Here is a 15,424-nt window from a genome sequence, read left to right on the forward strand (position 1 = left end):
GTGTGTCTGCTGCCCCCCCCTCAGCTCCCTCCTGGCCACGCAGGAGCCACCAGGCCAGCCCCGGAGATGTGCCACCGCATTCCTAGTCCCTGGGTAGGAAAAGGCTGCAAAGCCCCCCCCGGAGCATCGCGGCTCCTGGCCCTTTGTCCATCCCCCCCCCCCAGCCCACACACCCCCCCAGCCGCAGCTCCCCAGCCCCAGCAGGGAGGGGACCGGTCCCTCCGGCCACCGCCACCCCGCGCCGGGGCAGGGAGGACAGGGTGACACACAGTGACACTTGCTACATCAATGGCTGCCGGCGCACGGCGGCGGGTGCGCAGCACCTCCCGCGGCATGGAGCCAGCCGGGGGGGGGCCTCCTCCATCACCGGCCTCCTCGCCGCCTCCCGGTCCCCCCGGCGGGGCAGGGACTGGTGGGAGGGGTCAGCTCGCCACCCCGAAGGCCTCCTCCATGGCGTGGGGTCATTGGCCTTCCTGGGGCCGGGCATGGCGGGGGTCCCAGCGCAGCCCCCCCGTCTCGTTATTATTATTATTATTGGGGGACCCCTCCGCATGCCACTGCAGGGGGGTCCTGGAGGGGGCAGCGCAGCTGCTGGGCAGGGGACGGTGGCACCGGCGTCCTCCCCAGCTCCTGCCACCTGGGCGGGACAGCGGGGCCAGCATCCTCGGCACTACCGAGCGCAACCAGTTTTGTCCTTTTCCTCTTGTTTTTTTCTTTTTGTTGTTGGTTTCGTTTTTGTTTTTTTTGCTTCGGGAGGAACGGCTCCCGGTCCTGCTGCCGCCACCGCCAGCAGCCCCTTGCCCGTCCTGTCCCCGGGCTGGAGCCGCTGGGAAAGGAGCCGCACGCCGCCCCGGCGCCCTCAGACGCAGATCTCTATTGCTGTGGCCAGGACCATCTGCCCTTTGCCTTTGTCCTGCCGTCCGTCTGTCCTGCTGGCCGGCCCGGGTGAGGCCGCGCTCGGCTCGGGGCCGGCGAGCCGGGGCCCGCTGCCGTCGGTCAGGATGGTCCTCTTGAGCGGCGCGGGCGTGCAGGAGCCGGCCGCCTCGTGGCGGTGCGCCCCGGCCGGCAGCTTGTCCCCGGCGTGCTTGCGGGAGCGGTAGGAGGGCCGGCGGCGCACCTCGGCCATCAGGTCGTACTTGATGAAGTAGAAGACCTCCTTGACGGGGCAGCGCTTCTCCGGGTCGAGGGCCAGCAGGCGCTGGAACATGCGCAGCGCGCTGTCCGTGAAGCGCCGCCACTGCGAGGGCAGCCCCGCCAGCCGCCCCTTCTGCCACCGCACGAACTCCTCGAAGAAGGTGTCGGAGGCAGCCGCCGCCTCCCAGGGGAAGTTGCCGGTGAGGACGCAGAAGATGAGCACCCCGAAGGCCCAGACGTCGATGCTGGTGTCCACAGCGAAGCCCTCGGCCCGGCCGGCTTGGCACACCTCGGGCGCCGTGTAGGGGATGGTGCCGCTGATGCGCTTGACCCGGCAGCCCACCTTGCGGGTCATGCCGAAGTCGGCCAGTTTGACACGGCGGCAGTCACGGTCGAAGAGCAGCACGTTCTCCGGCTTGATGTCCCGGTGCACCAGGCTCTTGCTGTGCATGTAGTCCAGCGCCAGGCCCAGCTGCTGCACGCAGCGCTTCACCATGTCCTCGGGGAGCCCCACCTGTGGGTGCGGGACATGGTCACCCCCTGCCACCCCATCCAGCCTGCCCGTGGACCCCCGGTGCCAGCTGCTGCTCCGTTTGCTCTGCACCAGGGTTTTACTCGGGGTACTCTCGGTGTCTCCCATCTCGCTCCACAGGGCTTCTCCACTTTTTGCTTCCCTTTCTCCACCCTTCCTCCTCTTTCCCTGCCCCTCCTGCTCCAGGGGAAGGAGGGATGCCCAAAGCAGGACCAAGCCAGTGGGGGCCCCAGGCCACCATTTATGTGACCCAGGGTATGGGTGATGGGTCTGGTGATGGGTCCCAGGACACCCAGGGGAAAGGTTATGAGTCCCAGGACACCCAGGGGCTGGGCGATGGGTCCCTGCTTTTAGGTGCTGCACTACTCAGGTGTTGGCACTCTGCTGCCAGCGGGACTGCCCCGGGTGGAGGTGCCTGGTCCCCACATGTGAGGCTCCGAACAGCTCCACCGGCACCAGGAGCCCCACCTTGCACCCTGGTGAAGTGTGAGTCGGGTCGGTGGCTTTGCCCAGCATCCTGGGGACACCGAGCCCTCGCGTCCCCCACCCCAGCACCCCGCTACGGCTCCCACCTGCGGGGGGATGATGTCGAAGAGGTCCCCGCCCGGGGCGTACTCCTGAGCAAAGACGTAGCAGTCCTCAGTCTCGAAGACCACGTCAAAGACCTTGATGATGAAGGGGCTGGAGGAGAGTGTGTTGGTGATGCTGAACTCCCGCAGGAAGTTCTTCAGCTTCGTCTTGCTCTTGTTGACAAACTTCAGGGCCATCTTGGTGCCTGCGACGGGCAGAGGGCCGGCTGAGCGCGGGGCATGGCCATCACGGGTGCATGCCCAGGTACCGCGCTCCCGAGCTCGGCCGCGCATGGGTGCTTCCCCGTGCTCGCTGCCCACCCCGCTCCCCTCACCTGTGCTTTTGTGGGACACCAGGTCCACCTTGCCGTAGGTGCCCTTGCCGAGCTCGCGGATGAGGTCGTAGTGCTTGTTGATGTCAGTGCCCGAGAGGGTGCGGATGGCCAGGGACTGCATGTCTTCGGTGATGAGCGGCACCCCGCAGCAGGCCAGCTTGCGCGACGGCTCCTGCTCAATCGACCCGGCACTCATGACTGTGCTGCAAGGCAGAGGCGTGTCACGGCTTTGGCCCGCGTGGACGGCGGGAGCCAGCCCCGTCCCCTAGCCCCGCTCTGCCCGCGCAGAGCATCCCTCGAGTGCCCATCACACCTGGGGCTGCCCCAGGACCCCAAAAAGCACCCACGACCAGCAGAGCCTCCACACGGCGCAACAGGAGCTGAGCTCCCACTCACCAGCACGCTGCAGCCAAACCACCCGCTGAGCATCTTCAGCGAGCGCTGCCCTCCTTCATCCCCAAAACCACAAACCCAGCGCCGCTCCCCGACCGGCCCTACGGGAGCGCAGCGACAGCGCCCGGCTGCCGGCTCGCCCCAGCCCGCAGACACTGGGCACCCCTGGGACGGTTGCAGAGAGGGGACCTCAGCGGATGGAGCCGGCTGCGTTTTGTTTTGTAGCAGATTGACAAAAATCATGGGATAGCAGCTGAGCGGGCGCGGGTATATATTTAGATTTTTAATGCGGCAAAAAAAAAAAAGAAAAAAAAACTCAAAATTAATTCCAGCGCCTCCGGGACAAGCGGCATCCCTGGGTCCCAGGACCAGGGCTGAGCCTTGTGCCACGGCCCCACAGAGGCTGTGGGGGAGCAACGGAGCTGACGGAGTGGAGGTGGATGAAGGGCATCAAGGAGCAAACCTGGGTAGGGAGAGGGGAGCGGAGACGCACGGGGACGGTCCTGGCCCAGCCCTGCCCGATGCACGGGGACCAGCTTGTCCGCCGAGGCTGAACCCGATCTCCAAACTCGCTCTTGTTTCTTTAAACTACGGCCGTGCTGCCTCTCATCCCAGTTTTTCTTTTTTTTTCTTTCCTGGGAAGTTGGGCAAAAAATAGAAAAGGAACTTAAACATCATGATGTTCCAAAAATGTAACGGCTTGACTCATAAGATCTCCAAAGCAGCTCATCTCCATAGTGCTTTATTGGCCTCGTGGAAGAGGAGCACCATCTCAGTGTCTGGTTGCTGGAGGTGGAGGTGGGTTAGTGCAGAAGCTAAATGGATGCAGCAGGACTAAAAACAGCTCGCAATATCCTACAAGAAGAATTATGTCTGCACTTGAATTTACAGTCCTGCTTGTCAATGTCTGTTAATTAACCTGTGTTGAAATACAATTATTCAAGTCAGCAAAGTTTTTTTTTATTTAAAAAAAAAAGAAGCCTGTGGGATAGGAGATGAAGGACTGCCTACTGCTGAGCAGCTCTCCAAGTCAAGGACTGCTTGCTTTTCCTTAATCTGGGTTTCGGTCCCCTCCTGCCTGATGGGTTTTTGAGGCTGTGCTGCAGAAAGCTCCCTCCTGACCTGCAACAGAGACGTGGCCCTCAGAAATGGGTGTCCCCAGGGAGGGACGCGTCCCCGAGGAGGGGGTGTCCCTGGGGATGGGGCTGCTGCTTGCCACGCTCCCAGCTCGGCCGCTGCCCTCCCCGAAGTGCCAGAAGGTTGGATGGGAACACAGAGCCACTGCCATTCCCGGGAAAATCCAGCAGCGGCGGCGGCCGAAACACCAACACGCCCGGGGAAAAAAAAAAAAAAAAAGGAAACGCAGAAGTTTTCATTAAAAATTGAAATGCTTTGAAAACATGCTGCTTTCTATGTAAACAGCAAAGGCAGCAGCGAGGACAGGGACGAGGACGCTTCCATCTGGCTCTGCGCAGTCACGAGGACCGTGGGACACCCGTCCCTGGGCTGAATTTTGGGGTGCTGCTGGGGAAGGAGCTCTGCCCCGCGGGGGGAACGCCGGCATCCTGCCGTGCCCGAGCAGACACCACCACGGCACGAGACCAGGGGTGACACCCAAGGGGCAGCAAAGCCACCGCCGGGTGCCACCAGTCCCCACTGCCCGCTGCAGGCAGCTTGCGCCGTCATCTGCGTGTCCTGAACCGTTTCTCCTACTATTCAGACTAAAATTGTTCTGTGTTTAAGCTTGAGAACCATTTATCTCATTGAGCGAGGAGGATAATCCACCCACTGCTTCCTCGCTCCATGGCATGTATTTATAGGCAGGCGCTCGTCTCCCGGCGGCAGCTGTCTCTCCTCTCCTCTCCTCTCCTCTCCCTGAGCCTCCCCTGCTCCGCGGTCCCCAGCACCCGCTCCCGGTCCCCATCGCCCGCCGGGTCCCCGGTGCCACCCGCTGCAGGCGCGAGGCTGCACGAGCTGCTCGGCCATGTGCCGAGCCCTGGGCGCATCGGCTCTGCCAATAAGTAATTGGCAACTCATTAAGAGCTCATTGAGAGGAGCAGGAGCAGGGAGAGGCGGCTGCCGGAGCGGTGGCTGCTTGGAAATGGAGAGAGGAAGGGATTAAAAAAAGCCCTCCGGCCACATCGGAGAGGGACAGGTCAGAAAACCAGCCCGGCTTTAAATGGAGGAGCAGGGTTTGGTGCTGGGGGTTTGGGAAGAAGCCCACGGGGCAGGGCCCGGGGCTCTGCAGGGCACAGATCTCCCTTTCAGCGAGGAATGCAAAGCGCCCGGCAGCAGGCAGGTGTCCCCGCGTCCCAGCCGGAGGAAACTGAGGCACAAAGCAAGGAAGCGACTTCCCGCGGCCACACAATGCGCCAGGGGCCAGGATTGGCCCCGGGTGTCCCGGTTCTGCTCCCGCAGTGAGCGGGGTCCCCCTGGCACCAAACAGGCACCGGCCCTCGCTCCCCATCCAGGTGTGGGGATGGGGGACCAGGGCTGTGACACAGCCCCGGAGCGGGATGGGGTCTCCCCTCCTGGCCCACATCCTGCGAGGAGCTCTGCGCGCTGCTCTGCACCCGTTTAAGCACCAGGAGCCCTTCCTGAGCCCATTTTGGGGGGAAGGATGCTACGGGATGAGCTGGCAGCCGACCCACCGTGTGCCGCACCGTGACTTTGCTGGAGGAGTCACTGCGGGACACTCGGGGACGATTCGCACAGCGCATCTGGGTGCTCGCCCTGCAGCTCAGCCTCAGGCATCGGGGGCAAGCTGAGAAAACCGGGGCCCTACCGGCAGCGAGGAGCAAGGGGACAGCAGAGCTCACCTGTGCCCGGCGCAGCCCCGCCACGGCCGTCCCACCTACCGACGTCCCCACGTCCCGCACCGCCCTGGCAATGCCCACGCCGCGGCCGGCTGCAGCCGGGGCCGAGCCGCAGGCTCTCAGCGTGCCGCTCCATTTCCAGCCTCCGCCGCCTCTCGGCTCCGTTCTCATCTGACCCCATTACGGGAACATGTCAGCTCCTCGCGGCTCGTCGGGGCCGTGGGGACCGGCGCCAGGCAGAGCAGCGTTATTAGCTGCGCTTCCCATGGGCATCAGGACACCGGCACCCGGGGACACCGGCAAGGGCACCTTTGCCTAACGAGGCCGACGTCTCCGCGGGAGGGCATTGTGCAGGGGAGGGCATCGTGCAGAGCTCAGGGTGTTTTTGCCAGGGTCAGTGGTATTGCAGGGCAAGACCCACATGGGTGCAGCCAGAAGGCCGTGAAAACATCCATGTCCCAGCTAGTGACCCCGCTCCGGTCCCTCCTTGTTCCTGCGCAGGGAACGGGGGGAATCGCTGCCGTTTTGGGGTTTCTGAAACCCCAAAAGCTGGCCCAAAAGGCAGCAGGCAGCAGCTGGGCGTGGCCGCCCGACACCAGCACACGCACAAGTGATGCCACGGCCATAAGTGCGCACGGGGAGAGGGCGCCTTCGCCGGGACCCACAGTGGGGCTGCCCAAAGCTGCAGCATTTTGGGAGCTGCCCAGCATCCCGCAACCCGGGAGGCGCAATCAGCACCCAGAGGGCAATGGACGGGGCAACAGCTCCTTGTCCTCTCGTTTCTCACGGAGCGAGACCTGACCCCTTGCAGCGGTGACCTGAAGCACTTTGGAAAGCACTGGGAGGTGCTCGAGCGCCACATGCCATAAGCCTCAGCCAGTGCCACATCGCCCTGATCTCCACCAAAGCAACAGTGACATCCCAAGTTCCTGGGTCCGTGACACTTCTCTGCACGATGGCACCGCGTCCGCAGCTGGCCGGATTTCCTCACACCTCCATTCCCAGGCCGGGGCAGAGTGCCCGGCAGCAGCCCTGAAACAGGGATCGGCTTGGGCAGAGCCGATGAGCACCCCGCAGCGTGCACGATCACGGCACGCGGGAGCTGCCTTCCTCCTCCCGGTGGAGACGTCTCAGCTGCGGGGCAGGGGCAGGCCCCGCTTCGCCCATCGGCAGCACCCCTGCAGCGGGAGCCATCTCCCACCCCGGCCCGCGACGAGCTCCTTCAGCCCTTGGTGCCGGTGACTCAGGTTGCACAGGCGGCCTCGAGAAATTCTGGGGAGAGCACATCGCCAACAGCCCCGCTCTGTCCGACAGCGCCCGCAGCCCTCCCGAGGGACCGGCAGCGCCCCGGGGAGCCTCGGTGCCCCCCACGCTGCTCTCCTGGAGCTTCCGGGAGGATTTTTCCCTGCCCTTGTCTCCCAGCTCAGCACTTGACACAGCACCGCTTCCGTACAGCGCGGCCCGACGACAGGACCTTGGCTGCCTTTCAGCGCGCTGGCTTCCCAGGATTTTTCCTGCTGAAGGGGATTGCTTTGTTAGGACCTCAGCTCCTTCTGCCTCCGGCTCCTCCCGCCTTCTCCCAGACTTGCCGCTGGCACCGGGGATTTATGATTACTTCATTGTTTGATTGGTTTCATCAGCCTGTCAGCATCTCCCTCCCAAAACTCTTCCACCAGTGACGGCGGCACCGCACCTTCGGGATCTGCAAAGACAAACGCCGCGAGCGGCACCTGCCTGGTCCCCGCGGGGCTGGGCCGGCCACGGCCTCGTCCCTTCCCGCCCTCAGGGGCAGTGTCCCTGCCACCTCGGTGCCAAAACCAAAGCTCCAGAGGGGCTGCGTCCCCACGGAGGGGCTGCGTCCCCGTGCTGGACCCTCGCAGGCCGGTGCCGCCCGTGGCCCAGTCACCCCAGCACCCCGGGTGCCACCGCTAGGGACGAGTCCCCGCCGAGGTGGGGTCACCAAACCCCTCGGCTGCGCCCCGAAACGGCCCAGCCCTTCCGGGAAGGGCAGAGTGAGGCCGTTGGAGCCGCAGCGAGCCGGGATGCTGCCGGTTGGCGGGCTCGGCACCGCCGGTCGAGGCTTCGCCTCCCGGCACCCGGCACCGGACGCTCGCCGGCCGCAGGGTGGGTGGCGGTGGGGCGCGCTCCCCTCGCCCACCTCTGCCAGGGCGATGCTGGGGGGGCTCGGGGCTGCCCCCGGTGCCCTTGCCCACTGCTCGCCGCCGTCCCCGCTCCGCTGTGGGGTCGCTGCCCCCAGCCGCTCCCCCAGCCCCGCTCTCAGCACGGCGCCGCCGCATCGCCCCCGGCCTCCCGAATCGCCCCTCGTGCCCTCGAGCCGTCCCCGCGTGTCGCCGGGCGGCGAGGACGGAGCCCCCCCCCGACCCCCCCCCGGTCCCCCCTCGCCCTCCCCACGCCTCCCCAGCCCCTCTCGGCCACAAAACTCCGCTCAAGTCGGGCTCACGCCGCTTCCGTCTCCGGCCCCGGCAGCCGCAGGGCTGGGGCCGCACCGGGCGGGGGCTGCGGCGCAGGTGGCGGCGGGGACCGGGCGGGGACCGGGCGGGGACCGGGGGGCTCGGGGGGGGGGGGAGCCCGGTGCGGGGCTGGGGGAAGCGACCCCCGGCACGGGCTGGGAGCGGGGGGGGCTGTCCCCGGCCCCCCCAAACACACACACACACACACAGCCGGGGGGGAGCGGGGGGCAGCGCCCGGCCCGCGGGTTTCTTTTGCTATTTTTTTTTTTCATAATGATCCCTTTTACCGGGATCCTCTCGAAATGGCGCTTCCCCCCCCCCCCACGCCCCCCCCTTTCCCCTTCTTCCCCTTCCCCTCCACATCGCCGTGCAGACAAAAGGGCCGCCCCGCCGCCCGCACAAAGGCGAGCACCGCCGCTCCTCCCTTCCCCTCCGCCGCACCGGGGCCGACCCCGAAGCGCACCGGGGCCAGCGCGGAGCCTTACCGGGGCCCGGACCCCGCCGTCCTCGGCGGCTCGCGCAGCCTCCGCCGTCAGCCCCCCGCGCGGGGCCGCGCCGCCGGGCTCATCCCGCCGCTGCCGCCGGGAGCGGAACCGGAGCCGGGAGCGGCGCCCCCCCCACCCCCCGCTCTCCGCCGGAGCCCCCCCGGCAGGGCAGCGCCGCCGCCGCCCCGCCCCCGGCCCCGCCTCCGTGATCCACGCGGGGAGCGCGGCACGAGGGGGGGGGGGCGCGCCCCCCGCCCACGCGTGTCCCGATCCCACCCCCCCCCCCCCGTCCCCAAAATCCCCCGGCCGCGTCCCGTCGCCGCCGCGCACCGGGCTGGGGATCCCGGCGTGGGTGACCCCGCAGCGGTCCGGTGCCCCCGGGCTGGGTGCCGGGGGTGGGAGAAGCGTTTTGGGGGAGAAAACGGCCGGAACGGGCAACGCTGCGGGAGATGGGGCGGCACGGCGGGGACCTCGGGGACCCCGGGGACGGGTGGCGGGCCGGGGACCCCGCGCTGGGTGGAAGGGGCCTCGCCGGTGCCACTGCGCGAACGGGAGCCGCGCTGGCCCGAAGCGCCGTGACCTCCCGCCCTCCGCGCCCGGCTGCCCCCCGGGGCTGTCCCCCGCGTCCCCTCCCGGTGCCACCCCGGCTGCGGCAGCTCCCCGGGGCCGGAGCTGCACCTCGGCTCCCCGCGGCTGTCCCCATTTACAGCTGCGGGCCGCTTCCAGGTCAGGTACGGGGAGCGGTGCCGGAGAGCGGTGCCAGGGGAACCTGCGTGGGGACAGCGGCCGGGGACCCAGGACGTGTCACCCGCCCCAGGTGACATCGGGGGACCAGCACCCGGGGACGGGGAGCGCTGCGGGTGCTGCTGTTTGCAGCCCCTTTGGGCGCAGCGGGTTTGGGTGAGCGCACAGCGTGTCCTGCAGTGAGCCGTGGGGAAAGTGCCCGCTCCGTGGGGTTCCGTGGGGCTCCGTGGGGCTCCGTGGGGCTCCGTGCGGCTCCGTGGGGCTGGCTGGCCCCTGCCCATCGGACGCTGGGTTTGCAGCTGCAGACCGCGCCCCAGCACGTGGCAGGCCGGCGGTCACGCACAGATCGAATAATAACAGCAATAACAATAACAACGGCTACTGTTTGCATAAAGCTCACGGTCTTCAAAGCATTTAAAGAATATTAATAACTAATTATGATCAGCGAGATGGAAGGAGCCGGGTCCAACACGTTTGTCACCCAGCACAGTCCCAGACCGTGCCAAAGCCCCGAGTGCCCCCGGGATTTCCGCCAGCGGCTCGGGGGGGACGTCCCAGCTTGTGCCGGGGGACGCGCTCGGGCAGAGCGGGCAGCGGGGAAATGACCCAGAAAAGGTAAAAGACGAATTGCGGCTCCCCAGGAATGGCTTCCTGCATCGCCACGAGCACCACGAGGGTTCGGAGAGCCAAGGACGAGCTGGGGACACGCAGGTCCCTGCGGGAGCTGCTGTTCGGATCGCAGCTGTGTGCGTGCCACAGAGCGGCGGACCAGCTCGGGGACACGTCCCCAGATTTGGGGTAAGCAGCTGCGAACGCACCCCACTGCTTGAGAAAGGCTGGGTTTTGAGCATCTCCCCCCTGCGAGCCAAGAGAGAAGTATTGCAGAAGCAGAAAGCCCGAGATATTTCTAACAGCCCGGTCCCCTCCAAACTCAGCGAGGTCGCTCATCCCCTCGCCATCTCTCGGTGCCGCGAGCCGTGAGCAGCTCAGCCAAAAGCGAAGGCGCCGCCGCCGCGAGCGGTGCTGCCGGAGGGCAGAGCTGGTGGCCGCGGCCGGTGGGCACGGAGCCGCTGTCACGGAGCCGCTGTCACACCTCGGTGCCAGAGCTGAAACCTGCCTGGAGCTGATGGCGGGGATGCTGGGAAGGAGCAGGCGGGAGGGAAGGAGGGAGGCAGGGAGGGAGGCAGGGAGGGAGGCAGCGGCGCAGGAGCGGAGCACGCCGGGAGCCGCAGCGGGAGCAGCCGGGGATGCGCTCGGCCCCCGGGGAGGTGCCTCCCCTCCCGGCTGCTTTTGGAGATCTTTCCCCCATCTTGCTCCCAGACCTGCTCTGCCCTGGTGGAGGCTGCCAAGCCTTCGCTCCGCCTCTCGCTCGGCGTCCTTCGCTGCCCGCAGGTCATCATCATAGCGTGCGGCCGCTGCTGCTCGCCCACCCGGGGGTACACGACCCATGGGGGGCCGGGGGGGGTCCCAAGGGGAAGTGGGGCCGGTGGGAGCCGGTGATCCCTCCGTGCGATGCTCCCCTGTGCCCAGACCAGATTCCCGGCTGCTGCTCCCAAGGTCAGGGAGGAGACGCAGCCCAGGGCACCGCAGGGCACCGCGGGGCGCAGGCTGCGGCTCTGGTGGGGAAGGGCCGAGCCGCTGCCGGCGGCCGTCAGGGCGCTGCCTCCCCTCCCGCAGCCCCCCAGGCTCCGTCCCCTGCTCCTGGGGGACAGGGGAGCAGGGGCGGCCCCAAGCCGGCCGGGCAGGGGGCCCAGCCTCCTGCCCGCTGCCTCCCTCGGCACAGGCTGGGTGCCCGAGGCCGCAGGAGCCGCTTGCAGGCAGCTCGGGAGTAGCGTTAACTCTGGAGCGTAATGATGGCTATTGAGTTACTGGTTTGGGAAGAAACATAACGGCTTTCTTTTGGGGGGTGTTTCTTCCGAAACGAAGCAGAAGGGGTTTCTTCGGGGGTGCAAGGGGGTCACGGCACCGTGTTGCTCCCCCTGGTCTGGGTGCGGAGCCGCAGGCAGTGTCTGCAGCGTTTCCCACCCCGTTCCCATCCCAGGGCCAGTTCGAAGCCAGCAGCGGGAGCGAGATGGGGGCACGGGGACAGCCTGGCACGGCCCGGCCCAGCCCGGCGCTCCCACCGCCTCCGCTCGCAGCCCGTTCTGCTGGCACCATCTAGCGAGGGCGAGGGGACCGGCAGCAGCCGCCGGCACCACGTGCGGCTGGCCCGGTGGCCCGGTGGCCCGGTGGCCCGGTGGCGGAGCAGGGCGCAGGCGGTGCCAGCGCCTCTCCCTGTCCCCTGTCCCCCAGCCCGCTCGGGGATGTCACCTCCCTGCACCATCCCGGCTCCGGGTGCGGGTGGCGCAGCGGGACGGGAGCCAGGGGTGCTCGGGGACCAACGGGGGGCCCCGCCGCCAGCCCCGGTGCCCCGCGTCACCACATCGCCCCAGCCCCTGGACCATGACTGACAGAGATCGAGGCTCCGAAAAAAAAAAAAACAATAAAATGTGCTTTACCCACCAAAATACATCCTACAGCTTCCGGCGTGCTGGCAGGAAGGATGGACACCTTGCGGTGTGCCCAGGCTGCCACGTGCCCACCGGGGACGAGCCGCAGCCCGGCTCACAGCCCTGCCTGGCCCCTGGGACCCGGACCCGGACCCTGGCGGGTGCTCCTGCCACGGCAGGAGGAACAGCCAGGGGTGGAGGGAGGGGGCTTTGCTCCGGGGACGGCGGCACGGGACAGCAGCCGGCGGTGGCCCGGTGCCACAGAGGAGCAGCTGGGCACGGCATGTGCCGGCGTTCACACCTCGCATCCCTGCCGGCTGCCCGGCTAATTCAGGCACCGCGCGTTTGCCTTGGCTGCCGCTCAGCAACGCGGGTGGGAGAGGTTTTGGGGCCAGAAAACAGTGGGGAGGGAGGGAGCCGAGTGCTGGTGCCGCTGCAGAGAGGCCTTCGCGAGCTGGCGCTCGTGGCCCTCCCTGGGGACCATCACCTGCCCCCGCAGTCCCTGGGAGCAGGGTCCGGCCCCGCTGAGAGGAGAGGGTGCAGGCAGGATGGTGCCAGGATGCCCTGTGTGCACGGATGCCCTACGTGCAGCTGTCCCGCAGCTGGAGGTGGCCGAGCAGGAGCTGCCACGCGGCTGCAGGGGGACGAGTCCTGGGAGCACGTCAGTGCCACCCCCAAATCCAAGCCAGCCCGCTGCCCCCAGGGCTCCCCAGGCTGCCGGGGCAGCCCTGCAGCAGGACACAGCCTCCGGCTCCTCCGGAGCTGCTGCGACCTGTTGGGATGTGGCAGGAGGTGCACCCCAGCCAGCAGTCCCACTCCCGTGGGCACGGCACGGCACGGCACAGCACAGCACGGCACGGCACGGCACCAGGGAGGGACACACACACACACACACACACACACCTCCAGCATCTTGGAGAGCTGCTGCCAGGGAAGCACATGCTGGCTGTGCGCACGTGCTGGGCACGCAGCCTCTCCTGGCACGGCATGGCACGGAGCCGAGCCCCGGACCCCCTCCAGCTGTGTCTGCACCAGGGCAGGCTCTGGCACAGGCTCTGCAGGTGGCTTTCCGCTGGCCACCGTCCCCAACCCACCTCGGTGCCGTGTCCCCCCCGCGGCATCCCCGTGGCACTGACCTGTGCAGGTGCAGGGGCTGCAGCTCCTCTTTCTGGAAGCAGACGAAGCAGAAGGAATCCATCGCGCGAACGCACCCGGGCGAGGGGGAATCCAGGCCGGGCAGCGCCGGAGGAGTGTTGGCATCTTCCTCGCCCTCACCTGTGCCGTCGGTGGGGACTCACGTTCACCCGGCCAGGGCCATGGTGTCGGGGAGCCCCTCACGCCGCTGGGCCGAGCACTGGGGCCGGCCGCTCACCGCGTGGGGAGGCAGCGCCGGGCCGGGCCGTGTCCCTCGTCACCCTCGCGCCGGAGCCAGCAGTGCCCGATGCCATCCCGGCACCCATCGCGCACCGGTGCTCAGGGGCTGCGTGCGGGGACCTGGGGTGCCATCGCCCTGGCTGAGGGGTCCAGCAGGGCAGGATGAGGCCCCGGCCGAGCCCTCGCGGCACTTCAGAGGCCGGAGGACGCGGCCGCCCCACTCCGGCACCCAGCGCCCATGTGGCACCCAGGCGGCGGGCACAGCCCCGGTGCCCGTGGCCCCGCCACCGCCGCGTCCCCGCGGCAGCGTCCCCGGCGCAGGACTCGTGGCAGGCAGGCGGCCGGGCCGGGTGCCCCGCGTGCCCGCGGAGGAAAGTTGTGCCGGCGGCGAGCCGCGGCTCCGCGGGGCCGCTCTCACCGGCAGAGCCGCCGCTCGCTCTGGCGGCTCAGGCAGCGTGCGGGTATTAATAGCTCCCGAGCCATGCGGCGAGGCTGGGAATTAACTCCTCGGCTGCCGCCGCCGGCCCTGCCCGGGCTCCGCGCTGGTGCCGTGGGGTTTGGCAGCGCCGCGGCTGAGACCTGGCAAACTCAGCGCTGTGCTGGCGGTGCGAGGCAGGGCGGCCGTGGTGGTGTCCGGGAGCACCAGGCCCTCGTCCCAGCCCGTGTCCCACCCCTTGGGGCAAAAGCAGAGGCCGGGTCCCCGCGGGAGGACGTGGGGAGGCTTCCCCAGCCTGGCCATCGGCTTCGTCATCTCTCGCCGTGAATTATTCAGCGCGCCGCTCCGGTTGCAGCGCATCTGCCCCAGCCACTCCCACCCTAATGGCAAAAATCGATGGATTTTAAACTCTCATGGAGAGAAAGCTCCTGGCCATGCCACCGAGGGCTGTGCTGCGGGCAGGCTGCTCCTGTTCCGCATGGCATCGGTGCTGGGGACTGTCCTCGGTGCAAACCTCCCCAGGACCAAACCCGGAGGGCGATTCATCCCTAACTCACAGCCGTCACCTTTGTCACCAGGGAGGGACATTTCCTGCAGGGCACGGCGTGCCCCAGCCGTGCCTGGGTGTGGGCGCCAGCATCCCGCAGGCATCGGGAGCCCCTCTCCACCCCGCGGGGTGCAGCGGGTGCCTCCTCCGCTGCCTTTCCCCCAGGGCCCTGGCACCCACCCAGGCACCCACTCACCAGCTTGCTGCACAGAGCGACGAAAATGTTAAAATTTAATGTCTCGGCTAATGGGCTGAGCAGCGGAGAGGAGAAATGTGGAAAAAAAAGGGGCCGCTCTCCCAAGGAAGGGAAGAGGAGAGCGTGTCCAGCCCTGGGGAGCCCCTAATGGCTCCTGGAGGGGCCGCGTGGTGCTGGGCTGATGGGACCCCTCTCTTTTGTTAAAAACCATTAGCTCCTCGCAGCCCCCGTGGAGATGTGGGATGGAGCAGCCGGGCGCTGCTCTGCCTGGCTCCGGGCTCCACCGTGGATGTCTCTGGCTGGGACCCGGCACGTGGAGCCCCGGCTGCGCTGTCCCCTGCAAGTCCCCTCCCCAAAAGACGGGAGGCTGAGGACAGGGAGAGGTGCAGAAGGGCCGATCCAGATGTCTCTCTGCATTGCCTGTCTGGGCTTTTGAGGCCTAGGAAGAAAAGCAGGGGCAGGCACTGAAATTTGTGTAGGTTTAAAAAAAAAAAAAAAAGCCACAGCCCCCAACTTTCTCCAAAGTCCATCCTTTGGCTGGAATAGAAGTGGCGCCTCTTACCACAGAGAGCAAGGTGGAGGTGAAATACCGTCACCTCTTCCAGACACCAGCCAAGGAGAACACGGCAGACAAAGCTCAATTCTTCCACGTATCCGCAAGCAGCTGTGGCTGGCACTGCACCCTGTGCCCTCACCAAGCCCCTGCTTCAGCAAATCCAACCCCTGGCCATGGAAACAAAACATTTGGGTCCGTGGGAAGGCGTACTGGTGCCTGCCTGCCACTGGCAGCCCGATACCTGCTGTCCCCTCCGCATCTTGTGGCAAGCACAGCAGCAGAAGAAAGCCGGGGAGGAGGCAGTGGCACACGAAATGATGGCCCTGCAAAGCCTGCAAACCCCCCCA

General features: G+C 67.2%; 1 protein-coding gene across 4 annotated transcripts; it reads right to left on the reverse strand.

Moving 5' to 3' along the window:
- Positions 1–513: 513 nt before the first annotated feature.
- Positions 514–13,731, reverse strand: SBK1 (SH3 domain binding kinase 1). 4 transcript variants are annotated; one of them, XM_048061666.2, is made up of 4 exons: positions 13,105–13,731; positions 2,571–2,773; positions 2,239–2,441; positions 514–1,648 (listed from the first exon to the last, which is right to left on the reverse strand). In XM_048061666.2, the coding sequence occupies exons 1-4, from the start codon at positions 13,164–13,166 to the stop codon at positions 860–862; spliced, it is 1,257 nt and encodes a 418-aa protein (XP_047917623.2). In that variant the 5' UTR covers positions 13,167–13,731; the 3' UTR covers positions 514–859. The 4 variants fall into 4 exon arrangements, with proteins under 4 accessions (XP_047917623.2, XP_066834110.1, XP_066834109.1 ...); XM_066978009.1 differs by lacking the exon at positions 13,105–13,731 and adding an exon at positions 8,736–8,880 and having other exon boundaries at positions 2,571–2,768; XM_066978008.1 differs by lacking the exon at positions 13,105–13,731 and adding an exon at positions 8,736–8,880.
- Between the last annotated feature and the right edge of the window lie 1,693 nt (positions 13,732–15,424).

Source organism: Anser cygnoides, chromosome 15 (genome assembly GCF_040182565.1).
Source record: "Anser cygnoides isolate HZ-2024a breed goose chromosome 15, Taihu_goose_T2T_genome, whole genome shotgun sequence".
Lineage (NCBI taxonomy): Eukaryota > Metazoa > Chordata > Aves > Anseriformes > Anatidae > Anser > Anser cygnoides.

What these genes read in the sequence shown, in the direction of transcription:
- SBK1 (XM_048061666.2), bottom strand. Translation starts at nt 13,166, where the DNA reads ATGGATTCCTTCTGCTTCGTCTGCTTCCAGAAAGAGGAGCTGCAGCCC. An exon ending in CAGCCCCTGCACCTGCACAG is followed by an intron (nt 2,774 to 13,104) that starts GTCAGTGCCACG and finishes TCTGCCTTGCAG; the next exon opens with CACAGTCATGAGTGCCGGGT. An exon ending in GGTGTCCCACAAAAGCACAG is followed by an intron (nt 2,442 to 2,570) that starts GTGAGGGGAGCG and finishes TGCCCGTCGCAG; the next exon opens with GCACCAAGATGGCCCTGAAG.